Below are 24,286 nucleotides of genomic sequence, written 5' to 3'. Positions count from 1 at the left end.
TATGATCAAATCCAATAATCATTTTATTAACAGAGGAGTTTTTTTGTTTCTACTGCAAGGGGATTGTAACTGGCACCCTTGGTTACAGTAACTTGGATACAGAATGTGTTATTTATCCATTTCATTTTTTTTTGTTATCAACATCACACAGTGGGAAGTGCTAAAAGAATTTCAAGATAAAGGCAGGACAGATAATTCCGGCATCTGCTGTACAGATTCGGAAAGTCTTTCGGTGCCAGCTCCGACAGATCCTTTCAATGGGGTGAAACCCCACATGCTTCTTACACTTAAAAGTCAGTGATGTTTAATATTAAAAACAGTACCTGCAGTTCTGAACGGGGGCAGCAGGTAGACAATTGGGGGATGGGATCACAAGCGATAAATTAAGCTGGAAGCTAACAGGAGGTGTTCAGGGCTTTCTGCCTGAAGAATCCTTTATAAAATGATCATTTGCTCAAACTATTCTCAGCTTTTGAAACAAATCTGCTCTTCTTAACTAGTCATGTAAATATGTCCACTATAGGACAATGGGTTAGGGGGACTGGAGCCAATCTCAGGCCGTGTAGGCTGTGACCCTGCTGCCCTTTGAGCCACTGTGTGTATGAATGATGAAATAATACAAATCAAATACTGCAATATAATTTTTTTATGAATAATAACTTCCTGCCCTCCTAACGAAAGCCCTTAGCCCTCTCCCTGCCGGCCCCAGGAGGATGGGCTCCCCCTCTGAGTCTGGTCCCTCCCAAGGTTTCTTCCTTCTAGGGAGTTTTTCCTTCCCACTGTCTCCTCTGGTTTACTCACTGGGGGCTTTGGGTGGGGATGCTGTAAAGCGCTTTGAGACGATGTAATGTTGTGAAAATGCACTATACAAAAATAAAATTGTTTGTTTGTTTAGTGTTATTTCCGGTTTCTTATAAAATAAGCAGTAAGAAAGACAAACAGGAAGTTGAGTATTACTTTGTGTTTTTCTCTCCATCCTCTTCTCGGATATTTAAACCCAGAATGCATTGTGTTCAGTCTCCAGGTGTGTTAACCCGCAGACTCTGCCTGGCTTTATAGTGACAGACGGATTTCTGGTGCAACGACCCCTGTTATGACCTGGTGTCTAATGAGACCAATCCTTGACCAAGGCCCTTAACCCCCAGCTCTCTGGGAGCCCAAACAGGTGGCTGCCCTTCACAGACAGCTTACTCTACAAAGAGCAAGTTGAGGGAGGCATAAAGACAATTTACCCACGGGGATCATTAAAGTATCAATTATCTCAATCTAAATTCATGACTTAGTATTAATATAAAGTTTTGGTGTTGTGATGACAGTACCTCCTGCATTCCAGTGTACCTGGGCTGTACACATGATGGTCTCCATAGCACCATCTAACCAGCTTGGGCTGATTACCTTTAACTGCCAAGCTTGTTTGTACTGCCATTTTGTCACTTAGGACAAATTAAGGAAAACAAATATAAAAAGCTGCCTTCTCAGTAGACGTGCATTTCCAAAGCACTGCTGCATTTGTGTGTGTTTTCAAATGGCAGAACCATTGCAGACAGTAACATGTTTTAATTCTTCAGCTAGCGTGCTCAGTATAATACTCTTTGAAGTCAGTAACCCTCTAAAAAAAGTGATAACTAAAAATTTTTATATATATGTTTGCATATTTTGACATTGCATTGTTGAGGAGAAGGGTTTGAGGCTATGGTACCCTTTTGGGCCGTGCCCAGAGATGTTGGAATCAGGGGGGAAGGGGGGAATATGTACCCAGCTTTTTTATTTTGGATTCTTTCATCCATCCCAATAGATTGACCTTTGCATCTAAATGAATAAGTTGCCCCCCACCCACCAATATCAAACTCTCCCCTGTGCCATTGGCTGTAGCTCCAATTGTTTGTCTTTCTTTACTCTGCTTCTGTATATCTCTCTCTCTGTCTACCCTGTAAGTCTCTATTTTGCTATCCCTGTAGTTGACATAGTGTTTTAAATCTGAATGAAATGGACACTGCGTCACAAAACAGAACATACTAAAACAACACCAGTATCATTTGTTACTTGTTGTGTTGAACTCCTAGTACAGTAAGTCCCCGGATTAAGAACGGCTGACTTATGGACACCTTGTACTTACAAACACACAGCTATAAAGCCTATTACAGTAAAAATTCCGGTTAAATACAATGGTTCATGATAAGAAATGCACTACTTTGTGACGCTTGTGAAAACTTTGCACGGCTTCAGTGGTTTGTTGGCTCGAGTCTCAGTACGGTACCAAATGTAGTCTTACTATTACTGCTATAATTATTATTTACTGCATTATGAATTTTCCTACTTACCCACAAATTCGACTTAAAGACAGACTTAGGGAATGGATCTCATTTGTAACCTGGGACCTGACCGTACTCCGCCATGCCATGCCAAAGTGCATGATTCTCCTGAATGGACCAATTCCTGGGATTCCAGCAGCCTCTGCATCTTAAAGCAGACTAGCTGGGACGAAGCCCATCTCATCTTCATACAGCTGAAGGGGGTAACATGCGAGATAGCTCTTGCTCGTGGTGTCATAGCAACTGTTATTTGTGGCATCGAGCTGAACTGTACAGCAGCCAGGGTTGGTCTGTATGATGCCTTTTGCCTGCTGTATGTTTTTTTTCTGTTCATCTGCCACAGTTAAATTGGCTATTTGCTGCTGGTACGTCTACATTTTATCCCTGTATAATCGGTCACTGCGCAGTGTACAGTATGTATTGAGATATGTGTATTATATACATATACAGAGGTGATACTTCCAGTGGGTTGAAACTTGAGCTCCTATGTAAATTGTATGGGTTGAAGAACACAAATTTGATACATTTTTTGGTAGCTGAAATCAGTCCATTACTGATCGCAGGGTTGTGACGAGGCTGGAGCTTAACCCAAGAAGCACATGGTTCAGGCCAGGAAGCAGCTTCATCACAGGACACACTGACATTAAGGACAAATCTGGATAATCCAGCTCATCTCAACTGCGCATCTTTGGGGTGAACTACATAGGGCCAGTACAAGAATGGAAGCAAATCGGGGGGCAGGAAAGTAAGAAACCAATCCGATATCCCATCGGAGATGGCCTGGAAATCGCAGAAATGCTTGCAGTCTTAGTGAGACGTAACTTAAACAAAAGCGAGTATCACGTGATGGCCAGGGGCCAGGGCCAGCTGTGATGTCAGCTGTGTGGGAATACTTTACTTTGAAGGCAGTAAAAAGCAAAATGGCAGAGTGCAGTGTATGCAAGGCTAGTGCTCATTTTTCTTAACCAGAATTTACCCCATATGTGTAAACAAAAGAATATGTGAAATAAGCTGAATAGCAGTGATATTTGTTTGCAAAATTAATGGCCGCTACTTCTGAACAGTAACATTTATACAAACTAGGTTTGGTGAATTACTACATAAAAGTTGTATATTCTGTACTGGAGATGTTTGTGTACTGTGCATAGGGCTTTTGTTTGAGCAACATGACCATTATATTTCCCTGTTCTTGACATACTCAAACAATGCTGCTACAGCACTAAATACAGGTAGTTTTAATTGAAATGTATGGATACAAATATGGCTGATAAAAGGGAAAAAATATCGGATCGGAATCTGTCAACAGATATTCAAAATTTTAATACTGGTATCGGGATCAGACCAGAAAAAAATGTATTGTGCCATGTCTAATTATTATATTATGTATTAGTGTGTGTATTTGGTATAGTTTCTATTTTTCCATTTTTTCTTTAATTCTGACTGGCATGGATAATCTCCTTCATCTGGTGCACTGGAGTGTTTAAAAAGGTGAGGTTTCCACTTTGAACAAGTCTCAGAGCGGAAGTAAAACCATGACTGAATGATATCTGATCTGGACTCATGCATCACCTCAACACACCTTTACCCAATAGGGGTGAAAACCTAGCAGCACTTCGATTGGGCCATTGGGCGAACCCAGGAGGCAGTGCATGGAAAAAAGGATGTTTTTGGATATTTTTGGATGTTTTTGGCTGCCTGTCCCCAGGACTAAGCTCAGCACTGTGGAAAACCCTCCCGGACCATCTGAGGGCACCACAGACTATCGAGGGTTTTAAAACAGGACTTAAAACATTTCTTTTTAGCAGAACTTATGGCCTTTAATTATCCTTGCGGGTTGCTGCATTCTTAAAGGAGTTTTATGTTGTTTTTGCTATGATCTTTTTATTTTGTAGCACTTTGACATTTGTATTCAAATGTTACGTGCATTACAAATAAAATGTAGTATTTTATTACTATTGTTATTATTATTATTAATACTAATGATAATAATGATAATAATAATAGGTGCTGTTCTTTTGCACTTTATTTAGTTTCTGATTGTAGCTAGTGGGACCTGTATAGTGACGGGCGTGCACCACACGTTACTGCAGCCTGGCATTCAAGTTGAGAGAAGTTCATTGAGTAGAAGATGACAGCTCGTGCAGAGTGTGGCAGTGGAAGTCAGGAGGATGTCCACTGAGGTCTCAATTTTAGAGCTTCCCACACCAGAAGACAATTATTTTTGATAGACTTCTTATTGGACTTATCTTTTCTGTTCAATTTTTTTTTCCTTTCTTTTAAGCGGAATGACCCACTTACAGACTGTGTCATCATTGAAAGTCTCTGGACTGTCCATGTCAGAAATAACGTTTGCTAATTGCTTTTCACTAGGGAGTTTGACACGTGGAATGCAAAGACGACATCCTAGGGCAAATTCATACATCATATCGTATCAGTTCGTTCAATGTAAAATACATGTGAAATATTCCAGTATCTCCTCTGCACAAAGCGTTTCACGTACGGTGTAATTTATGCATGTGAAGGCTCATCTGAATTGTTGCCTCGTAATAATTCCCCATTTGTGGAGCAAAACGCAGTAAGAAAAGAAACGTTATTGCCATTTATGAATAATGAGAGCAGAATTCAACAAAAAAACATGTTTTTCACAACTTTAGTTAGGAGATGTACATTTCTGTGGTGAAATGTGAAGCCACAGAGAAGACATATCTAGGAGTGAAGGTGAAAAGTTTTGCCTTCTAATAATTTGTGCATCTCCTTTGTAATTGCCCATTTGTGTGTGTGTGTGTGTGTGTGTGTGTGTGTGTGTGTGTGTGGCGTTTGCATGTTTCCTTCAGGTACTCGAGTTTCCTTCCACAATCCAGTAACGTGGGTAGGTGAACTGGTGTGTCTAAATTGCCTGTATTGTGTGAGTGAGCCAAATTCAGTCCTTGGTCCCTGTGCTATGCTCCAAGAAGAGCCTGTTCACATTTAAAACAGCCTTTAAAGGTACTTTGCATGTTGTGTAAAAATCAGGTATCCATTCATAATTTTAGAGAAATACTCCTTTATTTAGTGTGGGCTAAGCACCTTTGGGCAGCTACTACAGTATAAATGATATAGATCAAGCCTATTCAACTCACGGTCCTCGAGGTCCGAGCACTGCTGGTTTTCCAGCCTTCCTTTACCTGTCAGTCATGTGTGAAGCCTCTGACCAATCAGAATCAGTAATTGTTAAACAACTACCTGGGAGAACTGAAAACACGGCCTGGATTTGGAATCGAGGTCCAGAGTTGAAGAACCCTGATATAGATGGTAAATCTGCAAACCTTAAATCATTGTTTAAATTATGAGAATGTTGTTTGGGTTTTATTACCAAATTTTTTTGGAATCCAAATGCTGTGCTCTCACACAATTAAATGGACTTAATTGAAATACTGAACCCAGCATCTGAAGTGATTGTGGATGATACTTGAATTGTACTGAAAGACTGAAAGGTTTTGTTTTTAATATCAGTGACCTCTTAATGTTTAATGTTCCCTATTCAGTATAGAGTGACGGTGAGTTTGCAGCCTATTCCAGGTACACAGAGCACCAGTTGGGGACAGGCTACTGTATATGGTAATGATATTACGAAACAATTGTTTGCTAAACTTAAGCTCAAATATCTTTGAAGCATTATAGATATACACTGATGAATTCTATCATTCAGAATTTTCCACTATACTAATGCAATTCACAAATGTATATTTAAGAGTGGTTGTTGGAAGACGAAGGCCGAGTTTTGAGCCGGCGGTAACCCTCTTTGAAAATGCAGTCAGTTTAATTTAAATGCCATTCAGTTGTTCAGATATCTGTTGGAACGTTGTATTTTGAATTACACACAGGTTCAGATACTCGAACCTGAGTTTCAGTCCTGTGGAGATTCCGCTTTGCAGTCCATATGTCTGGCTGATCCATACTGGCTAGATAGTTCTCCCAAATATAACAAACCATTGACATGGAAAAAAAATAGCATGCAATGCATGGATGTCATCAGCTCTTTCAGGCTATGATCATTAGTATATTCAGTAAAAAATGACAAATTGGTTACAAAATCCAACTTCCTTGTAGTATTATTTACACTGAAAGTGCTTTGAGTAAGTACTGGAAAAAAGATATTTGTAATCATAGCTGGTAAAGATCTTACATTTGCATATTACATTTAAAATTCACCAAGCCTCAACTTTGTTTTATCTCCCCAAGGGCTTTTTTAAAAAATATACTGTATATATACACTAGACATTTTTGAGATTTTTGTTAACCAACTCGCTGAAGGCTGTCTGTCTTCAGTTTAGCAAAACAACATAGCATGCTGGAAGCTTTAATTGCCACCAAGAGGGGCAATGAGTTAGAGTAAGGTTCACCTTTGCACTGAATTGTAGTTAATGGTAATCAACTGCCTGTTTGAAGATTTTATTGGGTCAGGTCATGCAAATATATTGTTTTTTGTTGTAATGAAAAAAGGCTTCATTGAAGTCCTATGTTTTTAATCAATGGGTATTTCAAACAGAATTTTCTGTCTTTGTTCCACCTGGCTACTGAGTGAGAATGATTATCTCAAACCTTTGCATGCAGAGCCAGAGTTCATTATTCATGTATTAATCCCAATTATCAGGTCAAAGTGCCGTGATGCAGGGCAGAATTAACACCACAGATATTACATGTAAATAGCATGGTTGCTATAGCAACACTGGGCTTTTAAAACCACGTTGAATTTGTGTGTCGCCGAACAGAGTGCATGGCTTGGTGAGGTGGCAAGTAAAAAGATATAGATGATGGAGGAAAACTCACGTTAGTATGTAACCAAGAATGGGATTGAATGCGGAAAGACAACACTGCTGAATCCGTCTATCCATTCATCCATCCATCCATCCATCTTCTATACTTGCTTGCCCTATGCAGGTTCACAGGAATCGGGAACCTATCCCAGAAGCTGCGGGTACAAGGCAGGGAGCAGCAACACTGATGAATGAACTATGATTTTTCTTTCTTATAATTCAAACTTTTCGCACTCAATAAAGAGGTATTTGAAAATGAGCATGGAACACTTTGGCTGGATTTTCCACATGGAAACGTCACTGTGAACTCTTTACTGATGGGAAGGCCAGTGATACCTACTAACTAAAGATTACTAGCTAAAATAATGAAGAACCCACCTAGCACACTATGTCCATGTAGTAACACCAGGGTCAGTTCCACTATGCTTTGAAACCTCATCCCTCAGGCCATCGGAACCCTAAACATCCTCCTCCTCCCCATTCCCGCCCTGACTTATGAAACCTGTTTCCATCTGGCACCAACCACATTTCTGTGCCTCTTTTTTACAGTGGGATGCTGAGTGGTGACGGTACAGGCTGGGGGAGGTGATATTAGCTACGATTTCACGTCCCCTTAGCAGCGTGGTGCCCGTCATCTGAGACTTAACATGATTACGTGAAATCCTTCTAGTGTTCTGCAAGCTACTCATTGGTTCTCTGCGGTGCCAAACACTGATCTAGATATTCTGCTACTTACCAATGATGGTCCACTTTCTATTTTATTTTGCACAGCTGATATATTTATATAACATTTTTATTCACTGTGTTGTCGCACTTGTCCCATCTTGTTGCAGTACGTGTTTTGTCTTGTATGCACGTGGCACTGTGGATGTGGAGGGTCATTATTTCATTACACTCTACTACAGTATATACTGTACTTGCATAAGGATGGGATGACAGTAAAGTTCACTGGTGAAAGGATGTATCCACGTGAATCCAAGTTATACCAAATTTAGAAACATTTATTGTTTATTGTTTCGTTATTTGCCCATTTACTATATTCTACATTCCACAGGCAGCAGTTTTGAGCACTGTTTAATAAAAAAGTATTGTAGTCTTTGGGTACTTTGTGGGAATGGGACCTCATCAGAGCAGTGGTCTGTAAGGCAGCCGCTTCCCGCAGAGCTGCTCTACACTAAGCTACACTTCAAACAGGGCAGCTGACCTGCAGTTTTAGCTTTTAATTTTTACCTGCCTTGACTGACTTGTGCTGTTGCTTGTTACTTTTCTGGTGTTATATCACTAAGTGCCTTATAGCCGTAACCTCTACAGCTTGTCCTGCAACCACATTGTAATTAATTACAGTTTAATTAATGGCAACATTAAAGCTACACTATTCAAATTATTAATTTACCTTGGGGAAAAAAACATGACGCATGCCTTTTACGTTTTTTTTTTTTTTTTTTGAATAAAAATATATGGAACCACTTTGAAAAGGCAGTAGCAAGCATGGAAATAAGAAATGACATTAGCTTGGTATTGTGATAAGGATGCCGTGAAATTAGCTATATTCAGGTATGGGGACAAAATTAATCTCAAAATAATTATGTTCTCAGCGATCTGAAGAATGAGTTAAAAATGAGTTTGAAAGATTTAAACATGGAGCTGTAAATGTGATACACTTTAAGCTGCATTTTTAACAAATACTGTAGCTTTTTGATGGAGCTTTGACCAAACATATGGTATCTGTGGGTCTTAAGTATATCTCAGTAGAGTTCAGATTTAAGATACGACAACTTCATTGGTCCTCAGTGGCTGGGGTTTTTTGTGATCTGGCAGCATTACAGATGCTCAACTGGAATACCAGTGTTCATTCAGGGATCAAAAACATAGATAAGGAGAAACTGTTTTAAGCAATGAGTCGATTTCTATATCCGCACAAAAAAATCAGTTTCCAACATGCAGGAAGATGTCCAGTTTGCACTGAAAGATCACGAAGCCGTGCCCTCGGTCATACTCCGAACAGTCAGGCTAACAGATCGTTGATCTACTGTTGGGAGGAAAATAATGACCCCCCCCTCCAGCTAGGAAATGTTATAAGAGCCCATTTCCAAAAGAAACCCACCCAATCATTGACTAATGTCATACTTCTATATACTTTAAAAGGCTCACCAGGTCTCCTGCTATATCCTTTGACAAAGACATCATACTTCAGATCACTTCAGTAACCACACAACAATATGCAGAAACAAAGTACTTTAATATCAGTTATTTCAGTAGAAAGATAATACTGGGCAGGAAATTAAAATATTGGTAAAATGTTAATCATTAATGTAATTGTTTAACCAAGTTTTAAGTGTAAATGTTATTCATGCTGCTAATAATAATGTCAATTTTATTTAGCATACCGGTAGCTCTAAATAATATATTTTCTTATATGCAAGGAAAATCAGTCTTTCAGTCCAGAGTCTAAAATGCTTTTATTAAGAAGGGATTACGCTGCACCAAGGTATGAGTTCTCAAGATGTTTGGTGCCTCGATGAAATATTAATGTTACTAAATGTCTTATCTAATGGGAAGCATTATGTGCATCAGCCTTTTTTGCTACTTTATTATTACTAATTTCCATAATAGATTACCCAGGTTGAACAATCGGCTTAGTTTAATTCTGGTCTGGTCCTGCACCGTTTGGATCTTAGATCAGTAAAACCTTTAATATTTAGCTTAAGTAAAACATTTTTTGTATCATGGAATAAATCTTTTGGGCAGTAATGTGTTGTACCTGACAGGAATGATTATGCTGTATAAAGCCAGCCATGGTAGTTCCTGTTTTTAATGATGGTTTGGTTTGAAGATTTTGTTTTTGTAAATGTAATACTGTGATCAGGAAGCACATGAGATGCCTTCAAAGAAACTCCAGCAACAGTATTAAGCAGATGAAAAGTATTTTTTTTTTTTTAATCCCAGCATCCCAATAATTATTCATCTATGGTTGTGGAAGTGTGAGCATTAAACAGATTTACTTGTGCCACGCCATGTTTTCCTCACTTGACAGCAGAGAATAATTAATGATTGAGATCCCAATACATTATTCAAGAACCAAATGTGGATGTGTTGGAAGAAGATGTAGGTCTAAAATTATACGAGTAGTTTTTGGTAGTAAATGGGCATAGATTTGTCTGTCTGTATTTGTCCAGAATTGCATTGCTAATAGGGCACATTATACCTTGTCAGCACATAGATATAGACAAATGGACTGATTCTTGGGTAAAGCAGGTTGTGCCACTGTTTTTAGTTTTTTGTTTTCAGAATTAGACCCAAACCCTGTATACGCTTTTTACTGTTAACTTTCCTTATTTCATTCAAATACTCTCTTAACCTATAAGGTGGATGGAAAGCAAGTTTCTCCAAATAGGATAAAGTGACATAAAACATTAAAAGTTTTTAATCAAGTTCAATATTTAATTATTTAGCTATTTCACTGTCATAGATCTTTCATATGTCTGCAGTTTGGTGTGTGCACTATATTTTTTGTGAACGGCATTTATAATCTCCTTCATGTTTAGTTTTGTGTGACTTTCCGAGATGAATAGTAAGTAGAACATAAATAATCTGATGCTTGTGGGCTGAACGGTCCACTGGCTTATCAAAATGGATATTCACATATTTGCATTTCTTTCATTGCACATTTTCCTGTAAACCTTTTTCTCAAATTTTTTTACAGTATACAGGTATTAAAATGAAAGGTTACGGTTTAAATAAGGAATTTTAAAGATATCAAGAGTGCTGCAAGATGTAGTTCAATTTATTGCGATGCTAAATTTCCCATATGGAAAACAAGACAATATGAATGCTTGAATAGTTGTTATAATGCAGATTATTAGATTGCTATTGCGATAATATGTAGAATGATTGTGTTTTCCATGTACCATTCAGTCCCAAACTTTCTGGTTTTTTTTTTTTGCTGCATGACTCTTAGTTACTGTGCTGTCTATGATGTTTTCAGACTCACCGCAGTTATGGAATATAGATGCATGGATAGATATAATTTGTTATTTGGACACTTTGTGGTACTAAGTTTGCTGTGGTGTGTGGGTTTAATGACTGAATCTAATTGTTTTAACACGTTATGTAAATTGTGGCTCCCTTTCTGTTGATATTTTTTCAATAACATATAAAGATTTAGTTTTTTTGTAAATATTTGTCTTACTTGAAGGATAGGTCAAATACAGTTAGCATTACACTTCAATTCCAGTGTTTTGTGCAGATCAATTTTCCCAGAATTCCAGCCAACTGATGCTGTCCTGTAGTTTGTTGTAGTTTTGTAAATGTAATCACATGACACATTAGTTCCATAACTAGTGAGCGAGTCAGTGTAGGCCTCACAACTTCATTATCACCACATATCTGTACATCTAGCTTACCCAAGATTAGCATTGTTTCCTCATTATTCTGTATAAAGAGGAAAGTACTAGGTGAAATGGGTTTTTTAAATAGTATCTATTACAGGCATATCTGTTTATTTAATACCTGTGGGTGGGGTTTTCTGTAACATTGACTTGATTGAACCTAAAAGGGATATACTACTGCTTCCATATTAGGACGTCTATCATCAGCACTATTCAATTTCAATACATGGCCTCTTGTTCCTGAATAAGTACTAATATTAAAGGAGTCCTCATAACTGTCGGTCTCTTCTGCCCTCAGGGTTACACGGAATTCTCCCTTCCTCATTGTCCCCTTTCTTTGCATTGTTTTTTGACACTAATCAAAATGCAAAGACATTTAAGTAAATTCATAAAATCAAGTATTTTTATTGACCTCGTGGAAATTCTATAATTGAATGCAAATTGAAGGAATGAAGTGTAAAGTTGAAATGTTCCAGAAAGACTTTTAGCTGCCCTGTTGCTATGGTGACCGACGGCTCATGCCAAGTTAACGGTGTCCGAAGTCCAGTGACTTCCCTTGAATGGTTTTGGCATGGACAACCCCAGATGAGATTAAATCCCTAGAGAATAGAGACCGACTCCAGCAAAAGATAACTTCAGTCAGCTCCTAACAGAAATGCCCCATTCAAAATATACAATGGGAAAAGACCCATCAAAACAAGGAGAGAGGACGATCTCACCCCTTTCAGCATGACATCTTTGATCATAAAAAGGCTTATGCAAACGACTCCGGTAGTGTGGAAAATAAAATGCTTATCAATGCATATTTTGATTTAATGCTAGTGCATTTATGACAACCAGAATCCTTTATTGGTGTTGGTATGCAATTGATTCCTGTGCAGTTAAACTATTTTATTGTTTATTTTGACTTAATCAACATCACTCCTTTTGGTCATTATTTAACAATATCCCCTTGTTATTAGTTACTTTCTAATGAACATTAATATCAATGTCTTAAAATGTTATGCAGCATTCATTATATTTGATACTTGAGTCAGATTTCATAAAGGCACTGTTGATATAAAGCCCGGCACTGAAAAGCCAGGAGATCTTAACAGAATGCAAGACATTCTGTAGAAATGGTTCCCAGGAGTTCATATTGATTGCACTTAACTGTTTTATACAATTAAATGACAGAAAGAAACCAATTGAAATGTGCAGGTGCATCAAATGGAGCTTTGTGTAATACTTAGATTTCAGTGTTTAACCACGGCAGTTACAACAGTTACATTAATATTCAGAGAAACGGACACAGGGCATGACCCCTGACCCCTGACCCCCATACGCGGCACATCTTCAGTTATTTCTGTTGATATTGTTTTCCTATGAACTTATGGGTGGGAGACCCGACAAGGCTGCAGGGTTTATCGCTCCAGATGATATCTCTCCGGCTAGCGGAAGACGCCTGACTGATAGATGAAAGACCAGCGTGAGCCTAATTTCATCGAAGGCTTTGTGACTCTGTCTTGGCATTCTCACCCAGCACCTCTGGGGACGGCAAATCAGCTTAGGGGAAGTTTACGGCAGCAGATTGCAGATGGGCTGTCATGCTGAGAGCCCAGAATCCCCTTCTGCAAGACCAGCTCCCCCCCCACCCCCACCCCCCGAGAGTAAAAAACAAAAAACAAATGTTTCTTCACAGCTCATCTAGACGTGTCCAAGCCCTGAGAGACAATGAGAGCATGGAAGCTGTAAAGCAGATGGTAGAAGATGGAGGAGGCTTAAGGGAGGGTCAGCAGGTCTCCTGGTTAGAGCAGCCACCTGAGGCTTAAGATGTGGTTTGGGTCCCAGGTGGCAAACTGCAGAAGTAACCTCACACAGGTCAAAATTCATTTCCGATGTGGGTGTATATATATGAAATCCATATTTCCTTATCTCCAGTTTCACCAAAGGATTTTAAACCAGTGGTAATTTACTCCAAATTTAAACAGATTATTTTTGAAACAACAGGATTTCAGTTCTGGAATCAGCTCACATTAGGGGGGTTGCATTGCTATGCCAATATGGCAGTTATAACGAGCTCCAGGTTTTAATGTGCTCCCACATGTAGGATTGTAAATATTGCCATAGTAACCATTGTACAGGCTGCAACTACAAATAGTTCCGACCCCTGCATTTTTTGTATTAATGGTCTACCCAAATAACTAAGATTTCAGGTGATTTGTCAAATATTCTGTCCAACATTGTTTACAATGGAAGTAATTTTTTAATTGCAAATGGAGATGTTGATCAGTTAATAGATATTAAGGAAATGGTTAAATAAAAGCAACGTTTTCACTCAGGTTACAATTATTTGTCTTTTATGCAGTTATTTTTTTGTAACCAAGGAAAAGAAGGACTTTTTTAATGAAGGAAAACATTGACAGGTAGATACTGGATTCCTTTATAAATTCAAACTATAAGTTTAAATGCGGAGATCTGAACTCTTTCATTCTTTCATTAATATTTTCAAGCTTTGCAATCAAGGTTTCATATAAGTTTCCCTTCCTCGGTGTCCCCATTGTCGCATTGCTTTTTCAAACTGCTGTTCTTCACTGTACTGTTCACCTTCTTTATTATGCAATATTTAAAATTGTGTCCTTTTTCTATTTGTTTGAATACATACAAGAAACTATAGTTCTTGACAGCATTGTCTAAGAAGCAGTTTCAATTTTAAGAATAAAGAGCTTGATTAATAGAAACTTTCATTTATCTGTCTTGAAATATTAGACTTATGGTAAAATGGAAAATTTTGGCATAACATTTATTTCAGGTCTGTGCATGTTTTTTAGCACAGTTATTTGCACATTAATAAACATCATTGATAATCTCTTGTGTATTAGACAAACTTCAATCAAAATAGCATGCCCAGTTGTAAATTGATTTTGTTACTTGGCAAAACATACTTGTTAAAGCAATTTTATAGAGTCACTGGCCTCGTCTTGTTCCTTCATGCTCGCACACTGTTTGCTTTTATTTTATTTTCTTGGGTTCTCTCAGCATCTGTAGGTGTGGGATGTCCTCGGCATGACCATAAGACAGATGCAATTTATAATTGATTTCTGAAGAAGATTGAGTGTTGGGAGGTGTGTGGGAGCCCCCTAGTGGTTGTCATGGAAAAGGCAGATAATAGTGACTAACATAATAAGCTGTAGTGAAAGTCTTGCATTAAAGGAGTGCCATCTAGTGTCGGTATAACTGTGACAAGCACCTCACAGCTTTACAGAAACACAGAACCAGGCTCCAGTAATACCTGCTTATAACTATTGGCAATGAATATCATGAACCCTGAGATGTGGCATAAAATATATTGTAGTTTTAATAATAAAAATAGCTAGAACTAGTTCAGGATTATCGGGGAATAAAGAGGTTATTGGCAATGGGGTGGGGGGCTGGGAGCTCATGGAGGGGTGCAGAGAGTGCAGCAGTGTGGGCATGATGCAAGCGGTGAGACAGGCTGTTAGGAGACAGGCATCGTTATAATCAGACTAAGGTGGATTCTCATGACATCAAAGAGATATAAATGTTTGTATATATGTTCAAGGATCACACAGACCCACATACCCAAACTAAGTCTTTATGGACAACCAAAAATCATCTCTTATAGGCTACCAAAATATATGGTTAATGTGGAGCAATGGGAAAATTAACCTACACTATTTCTAAAACAGATTTAACATTCCCATAGACATATTTTTATTCCCATAGACATAATTTTTTTATCATTAACCATAGTTTAGTTGCTCTGTCCTTGAAAATGAAATATGCCCCTGATTTGAAATGTTTAGATTTGCTTAAAAGCTTGATATCTAGGCAAGGCAGCCCTAGAATTACATGGTGAATTACTTACTATAGTGGAATGTAAACACCGTGTGTAGCCCCAGTCAGGCTGTCTGATTTGCATCCATCCAGGGATTCCGTTTGTCAAATAGAGGCTCCGCATTAGCGCTGCTGCATCTCAAGGGTCTCCAGTCACCCTTCGTTTGTTGCTGTACCTAAACGAGCGCCAATGGCTGTCACGAATTGACAGCATGAGATCCCCTACCCACTGCTTTTCCTGCTTTGTGGGAGGACATCTTTCAGCCTGGGTGATTGGTTGAGCACATACCCTCATACACACTGTCGGTTTGCAGGCGGTATATCCAAAGGTGATTCTTTTTGTTGTTTTTTTTCTTAGCATGTTGCATCACCGAAAGCCTCTCTCTTTTTGGTGAGTTGCATAGTCATCTTCAAATTCTTCACATCAGCTGAAAGCTATTATCTAGCATTTTTACATCAGTGTCACCTGCTGAGTCATAGCGCCAATTCAGGTCGTAGCATAAGCCCACTGTTCTTTTTGCACTTTGAGATTTCGATCACTGAATACCTGCAAAAACATTTCAGGGCAGCAGGAGGAGTTTGTACCAAGAGGTGAAGACATCGGAGTGACAGCCAGACATCTGACATGTAGAAGGTGATTACTGGCCACACAGTTAATCAATATCAAATTATTTTTCCTTTTGGTATCTGACAAACTGTTCTAAACCAAAACAAAGAAATCTTGTGGTACCAAAAATATATATCAGGTTTCTGTTTTTTTTTTTGTTTTGTTTGTGTTTTTTGATAAGATAAACCACTGAAAATTGTGTTGTACCGTTTACAATTAAAGATGGACTAAAACACACCTGGACTCGCAGGTGGAGTATTGCGCCACCTTTTGTTTGTTTTGTTTTCAAACATTATTAGTAAAATGATAGTAAAATGAGCATATTTTACATTTGACACATTAGTGTAGAATATTGATGTTGGCATGCCGCCTGTCTCCAAATTCATCCCTGCATATATTTGATATTAATTATGATTGTCTCCTGTATCTTCCTTTTGTGTCTGTGTGTGTGTGGGTGAGCTCAGAGTAAGAATGTGGATATGTGAGGTGCTCTGGCATTGGGAACTTTAAGGAAGACTGCATGGCTTTGGGTTAATGCTCTCTGAACATAAGCTTTCTCAGACTCTGTCTTTGTGCCTGATGATGGCCGATAGCGAACTTATGCTGCTCCATGAGTGTAAAATGCCGGCCGCCGGCTCTCTTTGTTTCTCAGTTGAAATGAAATCCTTTTGGGATGCATTGTGGCCGTCCCATAAAGTCACAGTTTGAAGAGTAGTCTTGTACTCAATCTGTGATTGACCGTAATTTACGCCAAGATAACTCTGGACTCAAAAACGGTGAAAGAGAAGATCTGGACCTGAAGGCTAGACACTGAAGAAGCAGGACAGGAAGAGCACTGACACCTTTCAAATTCAGCGCTGGTGAAGACTTTTTAGAACACTGTGGACTTCAAGGAAAACACAATTGGATTAAAATCAGGGGTAAAAATTTTTCCTTGAAGCTCAAATGTAACAAAATTACAGTCTTGTACTGGCATATTTTGAGATGACTCGATTCTTTAGAGACCATCATAATACTTGGAAAATTTGAAGGTTAATATAACTACTTCTCCCTGGTCCAACTTCTTAGTGATTCCAAGCTTAAGCCTCTTCCCGTGTTATTCCTCCTGCTCTTTTCCATGTCCATGTCATGAGTAATCCCCAGAGATGTCATCAGTTGAGTGGGAAAACAAGTTAAATTGGAGTATGGCTTGTCATATCTTGAAGCCAGTTTACCTAAAGAGTACTTTTCACCCACACTGCTCCCAGTTGCATTTCAGTCAGTGATATATCAGGCATTTCCATTTTCTGTATGACATCAACATATCATGGATTTTTCAGGCCATAATTCCATCAGTTGCTCCCTGACACGCAAATAAAGATGTTTACCCATTCATAGCTATCGTCCTTCCATTTTCTATCCATATCAACCTATACCACAAAGGTTTGGGTTTCCATTAACATCTGAAGCATGAGGAAATATTATGGTTTTGGCCCTGCTTCACATAATCATCAGCAAAAACCTCAGCAGGGCACTTCTGCCTCTCCTTTCTGTCCCTGATGTCATCGTACTTACGCACAGTGCAGTGTAATTTCACCTTTCTGAGGAAATGTTTTAAGAGCAAAATAATATATTATGAACAAAACAAATGCATTTGTCTATGTTATGGACTGTTGTTTGCAGTTTGAATATTTCAGACCTTTATTTTATTTTCAACATAAGCTTGCATGTTATGGGTTGGTGGAGTGGTGGCTCTGAGGTTAGGGATCTCTACCAGCACTCAGAAGGTTGCTGGTTTGAAACCCATGAATGCCAGTTGTGATCATACTCTGTCAGGCCCTTGAGCAAGGCCCTTAATCTGCAATTGCTTTGTCCTGGGTATGACATTAAGCTACATCCAGCCCTGCAAGGAGATCCTTCAACTTACAGGGAAGTTTGGGGGTTGGTGGCAGGATTGGCTCTCCAGCCACCAGAGAAAACTCTCACTGTTGTGTTTGGACTAGTGTGGTGCTGAGGTATCACCCGCTACATGGCTGCACTCAGGATCTCATCCCTGAGGTGGGTTGTTGTGTGGTGGGTGTGGCAATGAGCTGTAATCAGTGTGTGCTCTTTACTCCTCTCTCTTGCAAAGCCAATTTCAAAGCAAACTGAGCCCCCCAATCAATAAAACTTTACTGCTTTGTTATCACATCTACTTCTGTGCTGCTTGTTGTAACACATATACTGTTGCTTATTCTATCCACCCATCCATTTTCCAACCCACTTATCCTTCTGGGTTACGGGGGGGGGGGGGAGTCCATTGTCTATCCTGGAAACTACAGGCACAAGGCAGGGAATAACCCAGGATGGGGGCTAGCCCATCACTGGGCATGGGCACATGTGTGTATGTGTACACACACACACAGACAGACACACACACACACACACACACACACTTAGTAACTTTAATTAACCTCAGCATTCCCAGAGGAAACCCCACCACAACATGGTGAGAACATGCAAACACCACACACACGTAACCCAGGCGGAGACTCGAACCCAGATCCCAGAGGTGTGAGGCAACAGTGCTAACCACCACACCACCACCACCATGTCGCCCCACTGTTGCTTATTAATTTTATGTTAAATTATAATCTTGTAAATTTGAAAATAAGCCTCATATCATAAAGGTTTATTTTTAAGAGTTGTACAGTGAATGTGTCATATAATGGTACTGTTATCCAAAACGTGTTATTTTGCTATGAACTGTCTTTTATCGCCACGAACAGAAGTCTCATAAAGGTCCATAATATCTGGCAATTTATTTTCCCATTAAATTAAAAATGGGTACAAGAGAGCAGAAGGTAGTCTGTTTTTGTAAAAATGTCCTGTGGGGAAAATTAGAATCTTTGGAAAATGTTGCTGTTTGGGGTCCTGTGTAATCAGCGGGCGTTCCCAGCCGCTCTGCAGCCTGCCTCCTTGCTACTTTCAAACTGGCGCTTTGCCTTTCAGTACGAGTGCCTAGCACTGGCAGGTTAAGTCGTGTTGGGGGAGGGGGGGAGGCCTCTCGCAGAGATGTCCATAACGTCAGCTTTCGAGGAGGGGGGGGGGGTTTCACGCGCCGTTTTCCATTTGTATTATTCCACGCTTTTAGGCATCTGAAGTAAATAAATCCCACAGCTCTTTTCCCAGTGCAGGCTTCATTTCAGCAAATACATTTTGCTAATGGACTAGAGGCATGTTTTTTAAGGTCCCCGGCATTGCAATCTACATGTAAATGATCCATATGTAAAACCATCCAGGTGGATATAGAGTAGTTACAGGCATGTGTCTGCCAAGAGGCAACAATAAGAAGTAAATTATCCATAATGTACAGTATGTGTACAGTGTGTGTACAGTGTGCGTATGCCAGTGCATTCAGTATGAATGAAGGTACAGATCTTGCGGTATAGAGTTGCATGTCTGTGTTTAACCCTGAAATTAAGATTTTCTTCTACTGACACGTGAGATCAGAGTGCAGTGGCAATATACAGTATGCGGAGGTTGCCATGGTTGCATGCATTCACACGATGTGTTATATAACATCAGAAGCATTTGTATCTGACAAGTTATTACTGTGGTTGATGAGATTTGTGTGTATATCAGGATCATTTTTGGTGCAAAGCTTAATTGTACCCAGAAAACCATTCATATGGCATCAATTTTTTTATATATATAATTTTATTAATCTGTTGGAAAATTTAATTGGGAAATTGCATAATGCCAAAAGCGGGACTAGAAGTAAAATATTGTTGTGTGATTCAGGTGTAGAGCAAATTCTTTATGTACTCACCCCCTCAAATCTCAACTGAAAAAATTATTTTGCCAAATGTGCCCACCACTTGTAATTCCTGATGCTGCAGTTTTCACCACGTGTCTGATCGGTTATATATGTGGAATATTTATGTATTTCAGTCTGAGGTGTACAAGTGAAATCAAAGAATTTTATGACATGAAGCGCGGTAAGAATTTCCCGAAAACTGGGAGACGAATGGCAGTTTGCGGTAATTGTAACTTGAGTGGTCAGTCACGAAAAATTAGCTGGAATTAGATACACTGCTTGGAGAGGATCAATACGGGCTGCATCACCACCACCAGACACACACACGCTGAATTCTCCCTCATACGCATATAATTGATTTTTAAAATATGTCTTTTTTAAACACGAGGGGAAAAAATATTCCAGTTAAAAAGACAGATGGGTGTGATAAGCAGCACCTGGCCGCTTCATCAGCCGTGACCTAGAGACCTACAGCCTGGGGTGTAAAAGCCCCTTTCGACGAGCTGCTGCAGTGAACTAGTCTTTCCCTTGCTCTTCTTCGTTCCCATTCTCTCTCTCTCTCTCTCCCTGTTTCTCTCTCTCTCCCTCTCCCTCGCTCGCCCGCCCGCTCGCTCTCTTGCTCGTCTTCGAGACAGCGCAGCCCCTCCCCTGCTACTCCTTTGCTCTCAGTCAGCCTGCATTTGTTTGGTATGCATGAGCTCCGCTCCGTCCGCTCCGAGTGGGGCCACCTTGCCGCTGCAAGTGGATTTGGATGTTTTCCCAACGCCGGCTCACTCTGCGCCGAGCACCGGACCCCATTCAACTAGTTGGACTGGCTATCTGAGGGGAAGTGCGAGGGGGGGGGCACAGGAGAGGAGGAGAGGGACCACAGGGCAGCGGGGTGGGGGGTGGGGGTTAAGGTCAGGTTAGTTTTGGGGGGTTGGGTGGCAGGCGGTCATGATTCGAGCCCCGATCGGATTCCAACTGGAGAGATTTCCGTCACCCCCGGGAGCGCTTGTGTGGAAGTGGGATTGTCTCGCTGGGGGGGAAAACTGAGGGGACATGAATCAACTGGATGCCCCGCGTCCCCTAAACTGGACCATCCGGAAACTCTGCCATGCTGCCTTCCTGCCCTCCGTCCGCCTGCTTAAGGTATGGGATGCAAACCCTTAGTATTGGGGGGGGGGCTGAAGAGGGCACTCACCTCAACCCACCCACAATAATAACACCTAGACAAACACATTATTGTTCCCATCACTTACTTCACGCTCCTGGCTTGTCGTCCGTCGTCTTGTGGCATGTCTTTTGGAATGGTCTTAAAAATGTACTTGTGGGTTATAGGGGAGCCTGGATGTCTCCTGTGGCTCCGTGTAGCTCTTGACACATTGCTGCTGTGGATATGATTTTTTTTCTGCTACACCTGAGAAATGTGCATGAGTGATGTTTTGTTAATGGTGTACATACACTTGAAGGGTGTTTTTGCAACAAACTACTGCTAATAATAGCAAAGTACTTGTACTGATGACCATATAATATACATTTTTAATTACCTCTCTGGCAGTATTTGGTGAATAACCTTTTTGGCATCAGTTTCCACACACGTCAGAGAATAAAAATCCTCTGTGAATAAGCACTAGTATCAGTTATAAGATGCACTTAACCCCCGCCTGGCATGAGCTCGCCCTCTCGGAGGGAAGGTGACAGCCTTAATTTTATGTCAGACCTAGCATTTCAAAGGTGTGTGAGGGCTTCCTTTCACTGAATGGGCAGAGCTCCTGTTCAGCTGCCCGCTCCTGCACTGGAGAGATTCCTGGAGAGGTTCTGGAGGATAAAAGGAGAAGAACCTCGGGCAGCAGCTGCGGCTGGGAGAGCGTGGGGGAATCTCCGCTGGGACGGCAGCATCTGAGCTGGGGCACCTGTACTGGGGCAGATATGCATGAAATCATATGGGACATTGTTTACGCCTCATAAACCCGGCATGTTCTTGCTAATGTGCCATTTTTTCCCCTCCCCATGGCAGTGAGACGATAACTTCATGTATTTGTCAACATTTTAAAGCAAAGGCAGAACTGATTACGAGGCAACGTGAGCCCTCCTCTTTGTTACTGATGAATTTTACCCAGGTTGGCATCTCGCCTGTGGCCTGCAGCACAGAGCCAGTTTCTCTTCACGTTTCTGTGCTTGTAGCTGATCCGGTTAATCTTCCATGATAATCAGACTGAAAAAGGCTGTGACTGCGACTCTGTCCCTTTTTCTTTTCTGTTACTCATACTCAGAGAAGTGTCTCCTCTCTCCCAAGCATGCTTCTGAATCAGTACTGCATTGTTGAGATTCAACCACGCTTTCCTGATAGTACAAAATGAGACACAAGAATATTATCCAAATTAACTTCAAACCCTGACCAAATATAATTTAGAGCTGGATCATATCATTAAAGAAACATTTTAACAACACACACACATACACAGTTCATATATTTCTGTGGGGACTCTTCATTCATCTCTGTGGACAAAAATTCCTAACTACGATTACCCTAACCTCTACCCAGCTATAACCTTAACCATAAGTAACCAAACAAAATGCTAGACTTTTGGCTACTTTAGTTTTTTGATTGCATTCAAAGATTTTTTTTTTAAATTGAGGCTTATGAGGGACTGGAAAAAATGTCCCCATGAGCTAAAAAGTAACAGGTTTTACCACATTATGGGGACATTTGGGGACATACAAACCCACACGCACACCAAAGGATACCTCCTGCAGAGGTTCATTGCTGTACTGCGTCTGTGGGTCGCTGACTCGCTACCCACAAATTCACCACTGGAGCTGACTGCCTCACACTTTAATGAAGGGCACTGGAAACTGCAGTGGCTTTTGGGTCAGTGAGACAATGAGCATTCTTAGGGATAGCCAGAGCTACAGTGTATCAATTAAACTTCCAATGCAGGGGACGTGGGTGCTGTTCTTTACTTGGATTCTTTTGTAGCAATGGGTTATACGGTAGCTTGTTTAAGAATCCAGCAGTAAGTGGATGACACTGATGCACCAATGCATGTTCTTGATTTAAACCATCTACTCTGGAAGCCATGTTGGCCCTAGAGTCATGTTGATACCAACAATCACATTTTTTTTTTCTTTTCACAACAGAACTCACACTGTGGATTATGCACAACTAGGTTATTACTGTTGATGAAAATGAAACGTGAAGTAAATGGTAGTGGGTGGAAAAATTACGACTTATTAAAACCCCCCCAAAGCTTTTATGCAACACAGAAGCAAAGCATAAAATACTGTAATATACAACGGAAAAAAAAACTACTACTAAAATGAGAGCGAAACCATTTTGATTGTTAGTTTCCATTCACAGGGAGTGTAGCGTTTATGAACAATTACCGTGCCAGAAGGTTTTGCATATTTAGAGGAGTGCAGGTTGATAAAAAGAGAGGAACTATACAAATGTAAAAACATTCCTGTCAGTTCTGAAAGTAGAACGGTAATCAAAGGAAAGTAGAGTGAAATTAAACAAAACAGCACAATAGAAGAGAAGCAAAACCTAACTGACGGATAAAACAAACCTGATGCCTTGATAATGATGTTACAGGTAAAATCTGACTTAACATATCAGCATTTTTTACATGTACAGCTTTGAAGTATGGATCAATACATGCCACGAGTGTTTGACCTGATGAAGCGTAGTGGATGTTTTTGACAGAAAATTGAATTGTTATTGAATTTTTAATGCAGTTACATTGTAAGGTGGTTTAATTGATCAGGCTTCTCTCTTTGTATTCTGTGTGAAGGGTACCTGGTACTACAGTTTTTGCAGATGCAATAGATGATGAATGTGCTTTTTTCCTTTAAACATTTGCACAGTTTGAACAGATTTGCGTTGAGAATAGATCAATATTAAGGAAATGACTTATGTCTAGCTACTGTACCTTGCCACTGTACACTCCTTAAAATGTAAATGATGAAATAAAAAAAATGTGACTTGTTCATGTTGTTAGTCAAGCAGAGAAGTACCTTTTAACTTTGATATCATTGTCATAATAGAAGTGAAAAGGGTTTAGATAGTGAACTTTCTTGAATTTTATTACTCCGTGTTTATCTTCTTGTGGACATATTCAGATTAGAATTGTCAGATGTATTTTTTTGATGTGTTTTACAGTTAGATTATGAGGAACTGGATGAGACTGAGATTCAAATTTCAATGAAGGCACTTCATTCAGAGAAAAGCACATAAATGCTGTGCGTGCATTTTGATGACTTTAAAAATTTTTTCCTTGAAGTTGATTAAGCTGAATTTCTGCCGGCATGTGGAAAGGTGAGGAAGTGAATTTGCTTTGAGTGACAGTGTCAGCTGACCATTGTGAATTGGGAGCAATGCTTATGTTTTATTTTGCAGCATTGTAAGATACCTTATGGAGTGGCATATTTGGAGTGCTCTGTCATACACATGGTTTTAGGAATTTCAATATATGCTGAATATTTTTAGCGAGCCGCCCATTGGTGTTTGAAGTACAGCATTGCCTTTTTGTGTAGGTCATCCAGCATAACTTCTGAAGACTGCAAGGTTTTGTAGTTCTCTTTGT

General features: G+C 39.9%; 1 protein-coding gene across 17 annotated transcripts in view; it reads left to right on the top strand.

Annotated features, from left to right (window-relative positions):
* Positions 1 to 24,286, top strand: part of trpm3 (transient receptor potential cation channel, subfamily M, member 3) — a 123,946-nt gene that overhangs the window by 3,980 nt on the left and 95,680 nt on the right. For 2 of the 17 annotated variants that reach the window (XM_023803284.2, XM_023803282.2), the window contains exon 1: positions 20,596 to 20,849. The exons of 11 other annotated variants lie outside the window; for them this stretch is intronic. In XM_023803284.2, the coding sequence (XP_023659052.1) occupies positions 20,760 to 20,849 (90 nt within the window). In that variant the 5' untranslated portion in view covers positions 20,596 to 20,759. Of the gene's footprint in view, positions 1 to 20,595; positions 20,850 to 24,286 lie in introns of those variants that run through there. 4 more of the 17 variants (XM_023803286.2, XM_023803283.2, XM_023803289.2 and 1 more) reach the window with 2 other exon arrangements.

Source organism: Paramormyrops kingsleyae, chromosome 2 (assembly GCF_048594095.1).
Source record: "Paramormyrops kingsleyae isolate MSU_618 chromosome 2, PKINGS_0.4, whole genome shotgun sequence".
NCBI lineage: Eukaryota > Metazoa > Chordata > Actinopteri > Osteoglossiformes > Mormyridae > Paramormyrops > Paramormyrops kingsleyae.
This window is presented reverse-complemented; position numbering and strand designations above follow the sequence as displayed.